Below are 16,825 nucleotides of genomic sequence, written 5' to 3'. Positions count from 1 at the left end.
AAGGTCACTTATAAAGAAGTTTCCATCATGTGTTCATTCAAAAATGTTCCATTGTTTTGACCTTTGGCTGTAAATATGGTCTTGGTTCATGGAAGAAAAAAAACAATGGGTGCACTCAGAGCAGTCTGACAATGACAGGGGCGAGCACCAATAGGATTATTAGAAGGGATCACCGCTGTCTTGTAGCTTGTAATCAGAATGTTGATCTTTTCATTGTCAACTGCCTGGAGCGCTTCAGGATCACAAAACACTCCCAAATAGGGAATCCCCCCCCCCCCAACTCCCTTTGTTCTAGGCTCGAATCTGCCACAATGCCGTTTGTGATGTCCGAAACTCACCGCAACTGGACTTTTTCACCAAATAAATACCTGTAATAAACAGTCAGCAATAATTACCAACTACCTCAACCAACATACGTTACATCAAAAAGAATCCGCTCAAGTCGACAGCACTCCATTTTCAAATAAACGTGTCTGCTTTTTTTTTTTTTTGGGAATTCCCTCGTGATGGCGGGAAATTCCCGTTCTTTTAGGATACACATAAGATTAAAGGCCATATCTATCCATTCTGTATTTGTCCGGATAAGTGTAAGTGTCGAGAAGTTTTCCCTCTTTGTTAGAAGTATACAACAGCTACATCAGTACATCCTGATGCTTTGAAACTAGTTTCCAACAGGAACTGATCTACAGCTGTCACCTGACTCTTCTTATTAATTCTTTTGTTTCTTAGAAAAGTTTCCAGACACTCAGGTGGGGACTTGTGACCTAGTTTTTTCCACACTCAGATCGGTGGGTAGCGTGTTTTTCTGCGTTGAAGTTCAGTCACTTATAGACCCTGTTGTAAATGCGTGGGTGTGTGGGGCGGGGGGAGAATCCCCAGCAGACAGCTCATGGCCTTTTTGGGGCCTGTGTGTATTTTCTACCAGGCTGCGTGTGGTTGGCTTATATAGTACGAGAGACTGAAGTTGCCCTTTAAAGCCAAAATTGGAACAAATTGTTTTGCGGGCACATGAATGGGAGCCAAGCTGTGTGTTATGTAAATGAAATAAATGTGTTCAGCCACAAATATCTTCCCCAGTTAGCTGATGAGTAAGTTAGCATGTGATGCTGCCTGGTGTCATTTGTGTGCTTGGGCAGTTGGGTGATGTATGTGCCAGCTGTCAAATCAAACCTCTTCATTTTGATTTCAGAAGTTAGTCCTTATTTTAAGCATTTAAAAAAAAAAAAAAAAAAAAGGTCAAAATCTGTTTTTTAAAATCTGGTTGAATCTGGTTTTTGGAAATCTTTGAGATAGACGACCAAGACAGATTTTTTTCTCGATAAATCCATACATGTGAGATTAACATTAAAATTATACATTTTACAGTTCTACATTTTTGGAAATGAATTTATTCACTTCCTGACAGAAAGTCAGATAAGGTTAATACCACTCATGTTTGTACGGTAAATGTGAAGCTACCACTGGCGGCTAAGCTAGCTAGACGGCTAGCCTAGCCTCTGTCAAATGTTACAAAAATCCACCTATCAGCACCTCTAAAGCTAACTAATACGTTTTATCTTGTGCGTTTAAGCTGAACAAAAATGTTGCAGACTATTTCTCAGCGAATTCTTGTTTACCGTGTAACCGTTATTGCCAGGTTATCCTGTCAATGTGCTAAACTGAGCTAACCAACTGCTTGCTGTAGCTTAAGCTTCTCACCTGACTTGGTAAGAACGCAAACAAAGCAAATATGTAGAAATAATATTTTATGATTATGTAACTAGCAACCACATTTACCATTATCCCATAAATGACACACAAGTAGATAAGAGTCCTACAGTTGGTCGCACAGCAATATCTAGCAACAATTTGCCAACGTTAGCTAACATAATCTATTGCTAAAGTGGTAATGACAAAACCCCTAAGGGAGTATTGAATTGAGCAAGACTTACATTTATCGCTCAGTGATTCAACTTTTCCTTTGCAGGAAGACAAGAATGTGTGCGTTATGTATGAGTCTTCTTTAAAAACTCATTTCTGCTTTAAATTAGCCATTATCTGATCAAAAAAAATAAATGCAGCAAAAGGGGTATATGTTCACTCACACACACAGAGAACACAGTTGTTTGGGTATGTCTTTTCTGTGCACTGCAACTGCCTACTTCCTTTTTAAACAGGGGATGTCCAGCTTCCTGTGCTTACTACACTAAACCCATGACAACTGATTAACCAAACAGCACTATAGGCCCGTTTGTGTCAAAATGATACTTCACAGCGACTGACTGCAGTTGTTGAGGGTTCCTGGATGTAATTCTAGCTACCATCTTTCTCTGGTCTTCTCATACCCCTGTAGTGTTTGCCATAGTCACAACAGCTGGGAATATGTCTGTGACAGTACAGCGTGCCCATTCAGGCAACACCGGGAAGGGGTTTTCCACCGTGCGCAAGCACATACACGTGACACAGATGGACACACACACAAACACACACACACACAGACACTAAAAAGACATGCACACAGACTTCGATTAAGTAGTGCCAACATTTTCGTGGTTAGGCTATGATCTGTGGTTACAGCTCGAGGCTGTAGACTGTCTCTAGAATTAAAATACACCACGCGATAATGAAACATACTTAAAGCTCTATAAAATCACCAGAAGCTAAAGTGTGGGTAAACAGTCTTTTATTACAAAAATAATGTGCCAGCTCAAGAAAGACAGCACTAGATCTCCAAAAAAAATGAGCATATTATTGTCAGTTGGGATGCAATCTTTACATACACTGTTACAAAAAGTAGATCAAAAAAATGTTTTCCCAGTTGTAATGTGTTTTAAGATTTTGGATCCCAAACGTTTACCAGAAGAAAAAAAAATATATATATATATATATATGTCATGGCTTTGGTGAAAAAAAAAAAAGGCAATAAAACATTGCACGAGAATGCTTTGCCTTTTCCCATTTATGCAAAGAGAATAAATATTAATATAATAGTTATATAGTTTAAATCTGTTAATATATAATTTACAGGACAGAAATATGTAAAGTTCAAAAATCAAACAACTAATAGCACCAAAATAAGAAGCTTATGCGTCATGAATCTCTTGCTCGTACGATTCAGTTGTTAGCTAAATGTCAAGAAAGTGCAACAGTTTTTTTTTTTTAAATTTGACACATTGAGGTATATGATATTCTATATATTGCATAGGCATCCACTTTCCCACCACAATAATCTCCTGCATTGCCACAGGAGAACTCTAAGAACCTGACGCTGGATATTTAACCATGCAGACTTGAGAAAAGCCTGATGAACTCATTGTCTTGTAACAGGGGAACTTTAGGTTGTACAGTTTTGCTTCACTATGTACAAACATCTTAAGTCAGTCGTTTCATTTGTAGTCAAGTCTTTCCGAATTGGAAACTCCACTCAGGTTATTTTCTGTCGTGTAGTGCTGCTCTTCAGTGTTCGGTTACTGTCAGCAAGTGATAACTTTGTCTTATCCAAAAATGAGTGTTGTTCCGCTTATAGTTTGGCACACTCTTCACAATGGTTCAGGTACTCTGCGGCGTCCGAGTCGCTGAACGTGGCGAGGCACCGCGGGCACTGTAACTCCGACAGGCCTGGACATTGGTTCCACGCGGGGTTCGGGGTTGCCGCCGCCGCCGTCGCTCCAGTGGCGGCAGGCTGTTGCTGTATCTCAGCAGCGGCCCTCAATAGAGGCTCTGAAGAGTCCTTATGTCGCCTCGAGGAGATCCTGTGTCCTATGTGCACACGGCACATGGGAACCACTTCTCTGCTCTCTCTGCTTGCTCCCTGCTGGAGATATACACAGTTAGGATTGCACAAGCCAACACAAATGCAAGTTAATATGCCTAAAGATGCACTCACTAGGGCTGCCCAGTATGAAGAAAATATCTAATGGAGATTATTTTTGACTGGTATTGTGATAGGATTCACGATATTGGAGGAAATGATAATTTTGTAGCATTTTCCTTGTGTTTTTATTTATTATCACTATATTGATTATAGTGCGATTCCTGCGATGATCTGTACCAAACAAACTTTTCTTTTTTTTTTGTCTGTAGGATACGATTTGTAGGCTGGGACGTCTCTGCAGCACCACAAGACTTGATTCATTCAGAATGGTTTGACATATTTTGCCTTTTACAAATATCGCGCCCCCCCCTGCAATTTGGATATTGCACTAGTCTATATAGCGATTTCGATAAAATTGCGATTAATTGTGCAGCCCTAGCACTCACTCGCTTTCGTGTCAAGGCTGTAGTCTCACCTGTTTGTGTAGCTGCTGTTTTAACTGATGAACCTGCTCTTTCAGGTCTTGGATCTGGCCTTGTGCCCGCTCTCTGTCAGCACGCTCCGACTTAAAGTCGTCCGCGTAGATGAGGACCTGATTTAAGGAAAAAGAAAGAAAAATCAGTTTAAAAAAAAAACTAAAAAAAACAAACATCAGGTGCCTCAAGAGCTGCATGCAGTCAAATTCTACAACTGTAATCTCAGATTCAGTGTAGCAGAATACAGAGATGTACTGAGGCCACGATGTAGCACCGACCTGCTGTTCCAGAGTCTGGATGCGCTCTTGATCTTGCCTCCTCATCTCCTCCACTTCTCTCCTCGTTTGTGCACACTCGCTCATCTTCTCCTCGAGTAAGCCGTTGAGCCTGGAAATCTCCTGATGAAGCACGCTGGTGCTTATGGAGCCAAGCCCAGGCATCAAGCCCGGCCCAGAGGTCTCCTTCAGCCTCTGGCATAAACCTCGGATGTAGTCCTCCCTGCTGGAGTCATACTTCTGCCACTGGGAATTCAGACTTTGTACCTAAAAGCAGGGATTACGACAAAAAGGTTAGATCGTGCACTGTCTGATGTGGAATGTAAGCACATTATTGTTGAATTTTAGGAGTCATTTTAATATCTTAGAAAATACACCACCTTAATATCTTGCATAAATGTTTGACTTCAGAGAGAAATATTAGTGTTGTCATTGACCACAACGTGTAAACTTGTTTTCAGTGTAGACTTACGTATGCCACACGCTGCTTTAGCTGTTGATTCTCCTCCTGAAGTTGACAGATTTGGGCGGTAACACCACTCATGTCCAAGGACTCGGTCATCTGTAGAAAATGGTGGATGAGAGGTTACAACAGGGACCTCCAAAAGAAAAGAAACCAAAAGTGCTCTTTTAAAAAGGTCTAATATACACAAGTACATAAAGGGCAACAGTCACTCCCCAAAAAGTATTAAAAAAAAACATATCCAACACAGTCGAAAGAGTCACGCGCGCGCGCACACACACACACACACACCTCATTGGACTTTTGCTGCTGAGCCACATCCTCCACTTCTCCTCCCCCCTTCTTATCCTTCTCCATCCTGGCCAGCAGCTCCTGGCACACCTTCACCGTGGCGCCCAGCTGGCTGCGCAGCTGGTCAGCCTCCTCCGCCAGGGATGTGCAAAGGACGGCTCGGGTGGCCTCGGACCGATCCCTCTCCTCCAGGGCCGAGCGCAGCCGGTGGATCTCCTGGTCCTTCTCGTGGTCCGGCTGACACCTGACGCTCTCCAACTCCAGCTCCTTTTCTCGGAGCTGCACCGTCAGCCTCTGGATCTCCTGGGAGCAAAGACAGGGAGATTACATTGCATGACCATATCAGTTTGTAACGTGCAATCAATTGGCATATTTTAGGTTTTAAAGTTTAGGCTACATACAAATAAATGCAAAAATAAAAAAATTGTATTATTCTAATTATTGCTACCAGGGTTCAAAATTAGCACTATTGGCCAAATGCTGGTAAAATATGCAAACGCACTGGTAGATTTGCTTCACTCATCAGCCCCAAAAAAACAATGGTCATCTATTGAGTGGGCAGGTCAAATTTGAACATTCACTAGCCATTAAGCATGTGGACAAAAAAAAAAAAACCTGATTGCTACCAATATTAGTTCTGTGTTTGATATTCCTTTCAATCATAGGTCAATCATGAGGTATATATACACACACCTCATAATGTTTTTTTAAAAGTGTATTAGTTCTTGCCAAGACGTGTACCTACTTGGAACAGACCTGTGCCACTGTACTAACTTTTCTCCATCAGCTAATTTCAGACTCCATTGTCTACGAACACTCAATCTGCATGGAACAACACATAAGTTAGCTAAGCATTTTCAAAACTATTTTTATTTTTTTTTACCTCAGTTTGTCGAGATGCCTTGAACTCCACATCGTTCCTTTTCTGTTTCAGTTTGCATATTTCTTTACACAAGCTCTCCAGCAACGACTTGGACGGCCCGAGGACCACAGACTCGTTATCTCCCACGTTCATGTAGATCCTCTCATATCTCCCGAGCCTGGCTTTTAAATCTGCGATGATGTTGTCCTTCACACAAATCTGTTTGTTCAGGAGGTCGATTTCCTGCCGCGTCTCATGATACAGGGTGTTGAGCGTGCTGCAACTCCGCAGTTTGTCTTTCAGCATGTCGTTATCGGAGTTTGTACTGACGTTATCCATAGTAGCTGGCTTCGGAGATTTTGACAGACACGTATTTTAATAATCCAGCATTTGACGTCTCCGCTTCTAGCCCCGTGTCTTTCGAAATGGACCTCGAAGGTGTTGAGAATAATATCTCCGTACAGTCTTAGGGGATTTCCTAGGGAACTTCCCCGCGGAGTTTTTTGAGCTTCGTCAAACTGAGCCGCCCTGCCTGCTCTAAGAGATTCACCGTCGACCGTCATTTGGGAGGCAAAAAGGGGTTTTATAGCCTGCTGGGGCAAATGGCAAAGAAAACAAAAAGACAAGCTAGCTACAGAAGTTTTAAGCTAGCTAGCTAGGTAAGGTTACCACCGGAGGCTGATAAAAGAAATAGCCGTGCTGCCTTCATCGCGGTCGTAAACTCGGACTCTCGAAGCGAGAGGTGCAATTTTTCAACGCACTTGCTTTTGATTCGCAATAGCAACAAAGCTGCTAAATCGTTAACGGCAAAAAGTGTTCATATGAAGTTGTTTATGTATATGTTTGCAAGCTGGGCCACAGAGCCTGGGAGTGAAAGGGGGGGAAACCTTATCATGCATCTCATAAACACTATTGTTTAATCCTACCCAAAAGGTCTTTGTAGTAGGCTACAACAGAAAGTGGCTTCAAATATCATATACGTTTTAGCTGATATTTTGCATGAAATAACAATAGGCCTATTAATTCATACATTTTCCCAACGGTAGTTTACAGGGTTTCCACGCAACACGCCCCCTAAACGTCACATCAGTGCATTTGTAGTGTCACAACAAATTCCCCATAAACTTAAGTTGTTGAGTTTTCCAACAGCTATGAAGGCACCCTTATTGCAGTAGTTTCTCTTCTTTTCATTGTGATGTCATTTAATATGTCTGAGTTGCGCAGTTATGGCCACACCAGTGACTGTGTGTAGCTATCCAGACCAGACTGGCTGGGACTTGACCCTTGTCTCTTAAATATCCTGTGGGGCATTTCTGCATTCTGAAATTTTAGAAAATGCACTATATCCGTTACCGTAACTACTTATCTACAATATAAATTTTAGGAATTCGCCTATGTGTCATTGTGACATCATGGTACTATAAGAATATTCTGTATAGCGAGCATTCCAGAAGATGATGCTGGTAAAAAACAGGAAATAATCCAAGCAGATGTGCGAGATGTTCAATTGACAGAATAGGACACAATTCAAATGCATTCAAAATTGTAAAATTAAATAGAATTTAATAATGATAAATGTCGAACTATAGAGGATAATTAAAATGACTTGCTCAAAAAGACCAACAATTCATTGTTTTTGATGACCGATGTAAAACAAAATACACACACACACAAAAAAAAAAAAAAAAAAAAAAAAAAAAAAAAAAAAAAAAAAAAAAAAAAAAAAAAAAAAAAAAAAAAAAAAAAAAAAAAAAAAAAAAAAAAAAAAAACACACGTATGAAGAAGTATTCAGATGATGTAGGCCTACTTAAAAGTATTTAACACATACTCTATTACAAATAAAAAGGATGGCATTCACAATATGACTTAAGTTTAAAAGAAAAGTAGAAGTACTCATTTTGAATAATGTTCCATCAGTGTTGAAATTGTCACATCTTTTTTTCCTTTAGCAAAATGTTTATGTTTTATATGGTCAAGGTGGAGCTAATTTCATCCATTTATAGGGTTTGGTAATCAAAAATGCAACATTTGGTAGTGATTGCATAGGTTTAGTATGTTAAATCCTTATTTGCTAAGTAACTAGTCAATATAGCTCTCGAAGTGCAAAGAACAGAATTGACCTCTGAAAGTTTGTGTAGAAGTATGAAGTGGCAGAAATGGAAACACTCAAGGCAAAGCTTGAAATTGTACTCATGTAGGCTACAGCACTTGAGTAAATGTACATCCACTGTAAGGGATCGGGGCTGAAGCTGGGCTAGGCTTTGAATTCAGGATATATTTATTTGATATGTACAGACCTTTGCAGTGGTATCCCACACAATGCTTATAATAATTCATACACATATTATTACATGATCAAAACTCCCATTCCCTTCATGGTTGGACCCTGATTAAATGAACAAACACTGTACTTCTAATCATCATCAGGTCAAAATGAAACAACGGTCTAGACTGTAGGTGTAGCGTTAAAAGCCCTTTAGACATTTATTTAAGAGGCCAGTCAGTTGGCCGGTGGGGAGTCCCAGGTATTTCTGAGTCAGTCACACATAAGGTCACATGTGTCAGTCATGTGACAGCTGTCAGACTCACATGAATCAAGGTGTGAAGTGTGTAAAAACGTGGGAAGGTGTCGGGGTGAGATTTTAACCCTTGTGTTGTTCTCTAAATGTCTATATCAGAAATATGGGTCTCCTTTTAACGACCTCATTTTGATTACCCAAAAAATAACACAGAGGGATGATTCCACACAACGCACTTCACAAGTAGGCCACAACAGAAGATCGGATCTCTACTTCCATTGAATTTTGAATGTTTCGAAACAGAATCCTGACTGAACGTCGACCTTTCTGCGATTGTCCTTCCTTTAATATTAGTCTAAATAATACATAATTTCAGCTTCTTTTTTTTAAACTCAAGGATTATGTATCATTTCCTTAATAAATGAGGTTTATTGACCATGAAATCAAAAAAAAAAAAAATTGTAAAAATAGTAATGAGTTGGTGTTAGTGGTGTTCGTACACTACCGGTCAAAAGTTTGGGGTCACTTAGAAATTTCCATTGCACTCCATTACAGACAGAATACCAGCTGAGATCAGTTGCATTGTTTGTTTTTTTAATCAGGGCAGCAGTTCTCAGATTACATTATGTTCTTACATAATTGCAAAAGGGTTCTCGACTGTTGTAGAAAGAAGTTGCTGATCTTTAATGCAATATTTACATTACCCATTATCAGCAGCCATTCATATGTTCCAAAGGCACATTCTGTTTAATAATCTGATATCATTTTAAAAGGCACTATGAAACAAGAAAACATTGGAACATGTTTCCATTATTATGTAAATGTATAATTAATACTGAACTGCGTGGTTAAAAGAAACAATGCAACTGATCTCAGCTGGTATTCTGTCTGTAATGGAGTGCAATGGACATTTCTAAATGACCCCAAACTTTTGACTGGTGTACATGGTGGTGAAAAGAAGTGTAAAATGGAGAAATTTTTTTTTTTTTAAAGTGCCTAGAAAAAAACCGTTGACAAGTGCACGGTCCAATGGAAAACAACACAATGTTAAGAAAGTTTTGGGTTTTTTTGGCTTCCAGTTACCATTCACTTTCAGTGCAATTCAGAAGCCAGTGATGTGCCTCAGTGTGAAGTCCCCTCAGTAGATACTCTGAATATAGGTAGCCTGAATATTTGAGATGCCATCCTGACACTCCCGTTTTCGGTTTCACATAAAGTCACACCTTGATCATGCTGCTCCAATAAACTCAGCTAATGTGATACAGCAGTGTGATGACCCAGAGAGGTGGAAATGCCTGGGACTCCCCACCACTCATTAAGCCTTTTGGATGAGTGGCAAAAGACTCGACCCTCTGCGGTCAGCGGGTAATATATTTTCGACCTGTTGGTATAATGTTAGTCATCCAATCCAAATGTGTTCATAAAGCACATTTAAAACAACAGTTGAAAGTGCTGATCCAGGTATTACAATACCTGGATGACTCCAACTGAAACTAGTGGGACACATTTTACTGCATCACCTCTTAACACAGGTTGACGGGTAGACCTGTAAAATAGTTATAATATATAATAGTTATAGTCCTGACACAATTAGTTGATTAACTCGTTGATGCAGAATATTAATCATCCCTTATGATAATCAAATCCTAAGTCAAACGTAAAAAAAATGTTCGTTCCAGCTTCTCAAATGTGAAAATTTGCTGCATCTCTCATAATTTATATATCAATTTATTGTATTATTTATGTTTGAGCTTTGGAATGTTTGGTTACACAAAATCATCAGTTTTACTTTAATTTGGGGAAACTGATGGGACATTTTACAATTTTCTTACATTTTATGGACCAAGAAATTAAACGTTTTCAAAAAAAGTCTTGAGTTTAATGTTTTCAAATTTGTCATTATGGGAAGCTATAGGGCGCCTTTTTGGGATTAGGTCAAGGCAAATAACAATATTATATGGCACTTGCTCACAAAGTTCCCAAAAGAAAGAAGACGCATAAAATGCAGGCAGCAATAGCAGCATAAAAACCCCCACAAAGAACAGAATCAAACCAATAGCATAAAATAGCAAATACATAAATTGGATGATCTTGAAGAAAGGAGTAAACGTTTCCAAAGTTTATGGGCAAAACCAATAAGCGTGCCATTTGGTATCTTTTCTCTTAAAAAAATTACATGTAGGACTATTTTAAAAGCCTTGGGCCTTATTCAGACCCACACTTTGTGAACGGTAGCCTACAATAACTTCTCACGGTTATCAAAGTAGTGAAAACCAAATGGGCATCAGGAACATGACATCATAAGTGCCACGTGTTTCTCAACAACATATGTACAACAGGCAAGCAGGAAAAGCATTCAACATGTGAATGTCATTTAACTGGCACTATGCTTACAGACCAAGCTTTATTTAGCATTATAAGCCTATATGTTATGGTATTTTTTATTTTTTTTATTTTTTTTATTTTTTTTTTAAAAGGTATACATCATTAGGAAAAAAAATTGTAAATACAGTGTTGTAAAAACATCCCCACCAAATGCATCTAATGATCATGACCAGATTATACCATTCAATTCCACTAGATGGCGATGTTACATTAATAATGCATACTGTAGGTTTATTTTCATCTTAAAACGTTGGCCTTAAAAATATATATATTTTTTTATTCCTCTTTTATTCGTGACTACATTATTTCCTACCAAACACAACAATAAAATGAATCATTTCAAAACATGTCGTTGGCAGCTTTTAATCGCTGAAAACTTTATAAAAGAATAAAAAGGCAGTATTTGATATTTACACAGTAATACTTTCAAAAATACTTTACATTGCACACACACACACACACACACACTTGATTATTTGCGCCTAACAAGTTACTGCTCATCAAATCAACACTACCAACCAAAACTCAGATATTCATCCTTTAATAATAATAATAATAATAATATTTTTTTTGAATTTTTAACCTAAAAACCAACTTGTGTCACTCAAACAGAATGAAGATGCAAACCAAAGTTAAAAGTTTAAATGAAATATGAAAGTCTGGAGTAGAAAAATATTTGTTTTATCATATTGTGGTAAAAAAAAAAAAAAAGGTATGCGGTGGCTCAAGTACAAACATATTACTTAAGAGTATTAAAATGTTGAACAGGAAGAGAATATAGCCAGCTATTTCTCATTTTTGCTTGAGAAAACAGTAGGAATAAAAAAACACTAACTGTCTTTGAACATCACACTAAGCACACAGGGATCACAGCTTCACTCAACATGCAACACACCATATGAATCAGTTAATTGTTGTCTGTAGAACTATGAGAGCAAAGATGCAAATACCTTATTTTGGAAGCTCTTTTTTTTTAAATTTAACTTGAGTTACTTTAGTCAGTTCAGCAGCTAAGGCCTTTGACCCTTGTGATGTAATTTGTTCCTTCTAGGAGTTTGGAATAATAAACAAACAACTGATGATGACTTAATCTTGCTTGAGGAATGCCCCACAACATTTCTTTCAGTTTAATTTGTAGGTTATAACGCAGATCCCAGGGAATACCAGAAGAGAAAAGAAAAAAAAGGTCTTAAACTCACCCCCCCATCAAAAGATTTAACAGTAAGCCACATCTGCCAAGGATTGTTTTAGATTGTTTTTTTTCAGAGTCAATTATTTTTAAGCCTGTAGTCAAAGCTGTGCTAGTTTTCACTCTAACCATGTCATTAGTGATTCCTTTACACCTTGGACACCAGCTGAGTGCAATTAATGAGCTGACAACAAAGACAGCTGCCCAGGAAGAGACGCATCCCTTTAATACTGGCCTTTAGGGGGCACCCACTACTCACTAAGTGCAAAATGAATTGGAGTCAATGAACTTCACAAAATCTCACATTACTACAATTTAAAGGACTTGTCCCCCATACTTACTTACTACTGTCTGTACTAGATATACGTGTGCTCTGCTCAGAAGACATGGCTAACCTGTGTGATTTAGCCACTGAAAGCCAAGTTTTTTTGTAAGAATAGTCTGGCCTTACTGACGAATTTGAGTGTATTTGGGGCCTATGTGTCACCCTTCACAACATGAAAATGTATGAGAATTATAATTGTAGAGTTTTTTCTTTTAAAGGAATACGCCACTGTTTGTTGAAATAGGGATTATCACGGTTTACCCTGGCTGTAGATAGGTGGGCCAATGCATTTTTTGTCTCAGTGTAAGTAATTAGGTTGTTTTGTTGTCTTTTGTTGGCTCACTTTTACTCACAACATGCTAACCGGCAACATAGGATTCCATTCACTACGCTAAGCTAACTAGCGGCGGCGCTGCCGGTGTTGCACCGGACTAAAACGATGCGTGCACATAAAATGCGTTGGCCCACCTATCTACAGCTAGGGGAGACCGTGATAAGCCCTATTTCAACAAACGGTGGCGTATCCCTTTAAGATATTGGGCATTTATAACTACAAACCAATGTAAAACACAGGAAGTGGTGTGTTGTCTGAGGCCAAGGAGAAACATCTTAGCTGGAATCTAGAGGGGAATCTAGGAACTATAATAGCAAACCTGTGTGACAACTGCAAGGGGATCATTGGAAAGAGCTCAACTAAACTTTTTCTTCAACAGTGACACATGCAGTTTTTTTTTGTTTCGCGTCCCCCCTTCCTAGCACTGCAGCTTGCGAATGCTGCGGGAAATCCTCTTGAACTCTCGCTGTCCCTTCTGCCAGCGCTTCAGCGAGGTGATGACCAGATGGCCGTCCATCTTCTGGCCCATGACCAGGTAGGCAGCGTGGATGTCGTTCATCTCCTCACAGATGCACTGCAGGCCGTCCTTCAGCCACAGCTCCGTCTTCCTCAGCTCACGCTCAGTCACGCCGTTCAGCTTGTAAATGGTCTTGCTCTTGTTCTCCGGCACGATCTTGGTGTCACCGTTGATGTAGGAGATCTCCTTAACTTTGATCTTTAGAGCTTGGTACAGACGGGAGAGAAAATAAGGGATTTGTTTTCACAAAAACTATATAGAGAGCATCCCTTTGAGCCTCATGAGAATGCTTATATATTTCTATAGAAGTGTAGTGCTAAAATGCATGCAATAGGGGATAAAAAAAAGTGAGGAGGGAAATGGTCACAATACACATTCTTTCTCTGCATCTTCGAGTGAAAGAAACACATTCAACAGTGAATTCAACTTGGGGCCCCTGATCTCCACTTTGGGAACTACTGCTCTAATAATAATAATAATAATCATAATAATAATAATAATAGGTGACTGGACTATACTTACCAAAGTCATTCTTACACAGGTTGTCAACTATTTCGTTGTCATTTTCATCCGTTTCCCTGCAAGCATCGCACACTCTGGGCACTGAAAGACCAATTAGATTAGGTAAAAATGACACAATATGCTATAATTCTACAGAAAATGAGTAGTAGCAGAGGGGACTCACACATCCAGATGTGAGCACAGTGGATTCTGGCGCAATAAATGGACAGATGATCTATTAATATGTATGCGCCACTAAGTAGATCTGGCATCTATATTTGGCATTTTTCAATATTTTGGGAATGGCAAATTTGCTTCTGAAATACACTTCTACAAAACCTTACCTTCTTTGGTGACTGGCACGAAGCTGTCGATGCCTGCAGGCGGTATGCACAGGTCGTTGTCGAGTGGGAAACGGTCGCAGTCCAACATCTTTGGCCAAGGGAAGCCAAACGCGGACATCACGGGCGCGCAGCCGTTCCTGACGTTCTCGCACAGAGACCTGCACGGCTGTATGGGCTCGTCCAAATCGTCCAGACAGACGGGAGCGAAAAGGGAGCACAGGAACTTTCTTGTGTCGGGGTGACATTGCTTCTGAACCAGCGGGATCCAAGACGAGGCTTGCTGCAGAACTTCATTCATGGTTTCGTGTCCGAGCAGGTTCGGGAGGCGCATCTCTGTGTACTCTATGTCGTGGCACAGGAGGAGGTTTGCAGGAATCGGCTTGCAGTTGTTCTTTTTGTAGAGTAATTCATGCTGGCCGAAGTTGTACAATCCGTGGATAGCTTCCATGCAGGGTATTGTTATCAGCCACAACACTGTCACTGTGGAAATAAAAGCCTTCATTTTGCATGCGCGTAAAACAAAATACCTGCAAGATATAAATGCGCAATCAGGGGTTGTTGAGCATCAGTCAGCGCGGATGGAGTCTGTGTCAGTGGCCAGCTCCTACTCTAACAAGAGGTTTTCTTCCAGGCTAGTCTGGGAGGAGTCTGTGTATGCTGCGCGTAAAGAACCTTCTCTCCATTCAGCACTTGGTTTCCTCATATCAGGTGAACTTTGTGGACAAATGTGTCCCTTCACTCCAAAGGAAATCAAATACTCACTTGTTCCTCCTCTGGGTCTTACAGGTATTTTTGATTTCTAATTATAGCTCATAGTATTTTATCACCAGTCGTTTGCTTAACACTTCCCCCCTCTATTTCATCTCCTGCCATTCATGGAAATCATAAAAAACGTGTCTGACAGGTTTTCCCTCATTACGCCCAAATCAACAGCAATATATCCCGAGTGATCCCTTAACTTGCTTTTTAAAAAAAAAATTTATACCCATGCTGTAAAAAGTTTGGGAATGCTGGCAGTGGGTGCATTTAGCTCAGCTCAGTGGAGCGTTAATTTTCCATCATTAGGAGTTTAGTGGTGAAATCCTCCGGGCAGGTCTGCAGGTTCATACCACATGGTGATATATTGTTTGCCCATGGTGTGAGAAGCAGACCTCCACTCGGCTCAGCACACCCAGGGGTGAAACCAAATCTGCCTGCTCCTTGCACTGCAGCCCTGGCTCCTATGCGCTCTCAGACCCCCTTGAGCTACAGTCTGGTCTGCAGACAGCCGTGTGGTTCTTCTCAGGCTTGACCCTCCTCTTGCTCAGCAGTGAGTGAACGCTTAAAATCTCGCGTGTGATCTTGTGGAATTTCGAGCTAAAAGGGTCAGTTCACCCAAATTACAGAGACATATTTTCCCACTTACCGCTTTGTGGTTTCTAGATATTCAGATATTTAAAGATTTGTGCCATTGAGATGTCTGTAGCTACCCCAATACACCCAAATGCAATGGAGGTCAATTAAATAGGCCTACCATGTGTGAAGCTGAAGCCTCAGAAGCATATTGCATCAATGAGCATCAAACTACTCTAAAACTCATCTAGTGTGCAAAGTACCACATGTTGATCCCTAGTGGTGTCACAATCCAGTCTCTCAGAAGCTCCTCAGCAGCTCATTCAATCATTCAAAAAGCTCATGAGTCACTTGTTTTTAGTAGTGGGAAAAAGTATTTGAATAGAAAACACACTGTTGTAGTATATTTTCTCTGAATTTAACCTGTCATTAAAGTTTATAGCTCTAGTTGTGCCAATTTCTTTTTTAGCAGAACTGAACAAAGACAATATTTTGGAAAGAGGTGCCGCTTCTTTTTCTTTCCGTACGAAAACAAGCCCGAGCGAATAAAAAAAAACAAAAAAACACCCAGATTTTTTGAATGTGGCATGTGTAAATATGTTTTATGAATAAAGTGCTCCACCCTTAAATGAGGTGTTTGATTGTTTTGCTACTGTAGACAGTAAGTGTTTCCCGACTCCTTAACAAAGGAGTCTGAATTAAATTAAATGCATCACCCTGACTCATGAATCCACCTTATTGTCTCGTGACATTTATCGTAAATATATATATTGCTCACTTCCAGAAACTGGTTACTGTACATGAGAGCAAAGCGATGTAACTGCTACAGCTGCAGGCTACAGCGATACCTCTTTACAGTAAGACTTTGAATACTCTTTCTAAGAAAACATGTTTTGTCACTTACCTGAAGTTGCGGACAGTTTGGGCTTTATTTGTAAGATGTTATATGTCCCTGAAATTTCTGCTACTACCACGGTACAGGATTAAGTTGGAGGTGAATAGAATTTAATACGAGATGCTCAAAGCTTTGAGAAATGACATTGAAAAAGTTCTCAACATCTCTGTCTAGAAACAGTGTTGTTGTTACAGTCGGGTGATCCACAGAGCATGCTATGAACACTTTCCACTGGGACTGTTTCTTTAAGAAAAAGGGGTTTCAATTAAAAACGGTTTGCTCCGTTTTTGGTCTCCACCAACTCCTGACAAAAATATCTGCTC

General features: G+C 39.9%; 2 protein-coding genes across 3 annotated transcripts; both read right to left on the bottom strand.

Moving 5' to 3' along the window:
* Window positions 1-2,645: 2,645 nt before the first annotated feature.
* On the bottom strand, window positions 2,646-6,873 carry tnip2 (TNFAIP3 interacting protein 2). 2 transcript variants are annotated; one of them, XM_039816515.1, is made up of 6 exons: window positions 6,182-6,873; window positions 5,299-5,601; window positions 5,017-5,106; window positions 4,548-4,811; window positions 4,269-4,385; window positions 2,646-3,793 (listed from the first exon to the last, which is right to left on the bottom strand). In XM_039816515.1, the coding sequence occupies exons 1-6, from the start codon at window positions 6,497-6,499 to the stop codon at window positions 3,500-3,502; spliced, it is 1,386 nt and encodes a 461-aa protein (XP_039672449.1). In that variant the 5' UTR covers window positions 6,500-6,873; the 3' UTR covers window positions 2,646-3,499. The 2 variants fall into 2 exon arrangements, with proteins under 2 accessions (XP_039672449.1, XP_039672456.1); XM_039816522.1 differs by having other exon boundaries at window positions 2,646-3,790.
* A 6,168-nt stretch (window positions 6,874-13,041) lies between these two features.
* sfrp2 (secreted frizzled-related protein 2) lies at window positions 13,042-15,197 on the bottom strand. Its single transcript, XM_039821858.1, has 3 exons — window positions 14,276-15,197; window positions 13,953-14,033; window positions 13,042-13,636 (listed from the first exon to the last, which is right to left on the bottom strand). Exons 1-3 carry the CDS (start codon window positions 14,775-14,777, stop codon window positions 13,332-13,334), a joined length of 888 nt encoding a protein of 295 aa, XP_039677792.1. The 5' UTR covers window positions 14,778-15,197; the 3' UTR covers window positions 13,042-13,331.
* Window positions 15,198-16,825: the final 1,628 nt, after the last annotated feature.

Source organism: Perca fluviatilis, chromosome 1 (assembly GCF_010015445.1).
Source record: "Perca fluviatilis chromosome 1, GENO_Pfluv_1.0, whole genome shotgun sequence".
Classification (NCBI taxonomy): domain Eukaryota; kingdom Metazoa; phylum Chordata; class Actinopteri; order Perciformes; family Percidae; genus Perca; species Perca fluviatilis.
The sequence above is the reverse complement of the archived record's forward strand: the minus strand, read 5'-3'. Positions and strand labels throughout refer to the sequence as shown.

Bases quoted from the DNA above. Each gene is read 5' to 3' on its own strand.
- tnip2 (XM_039816515.1), bottom strand. From the start codon at position 6,499: ATGGATAACGTCAGTACAAACTCCGATAACGACATGCTGAAAGACAAA. The intron at 4,812-5,016 runs GTAAGTCTACAC...CCCTGCTTTTAG, and splicing joins TAAAGCAGCGTGTGGCATAC to GTACAAAGTCTGAATTCCCA. The intron at 4,386-4,547 runs GTCGGTGCTACA...TCCTTAAATCAG, and splicing joins TCCAGACTCTGGAACAGCAG to GTCCTCATCTACGCGGACGA.
- sfrp2 (XM_039821858.1), bottom strand. From the start codon at position 14,777: ATGAAGGCTTTTATTTCCACAGTGACAGTGTTGTGGCTGATAACAATA. The intron at 14,034-14,275 runs GTAAGGTTTTGT...TTGGTCTTTCAG, and splicing joins CGTGCCAGTCACCAAAGAAG to TGCCCAGAGTGTGCGATGCT. The intron at 13,637-13,952 runs GTAAGTATAGTC...GTCTGTACCAAG, and splicing joins CCTGTGTAAGAATGACTTTG to CTCTAAAGATCAAAGTTAAG.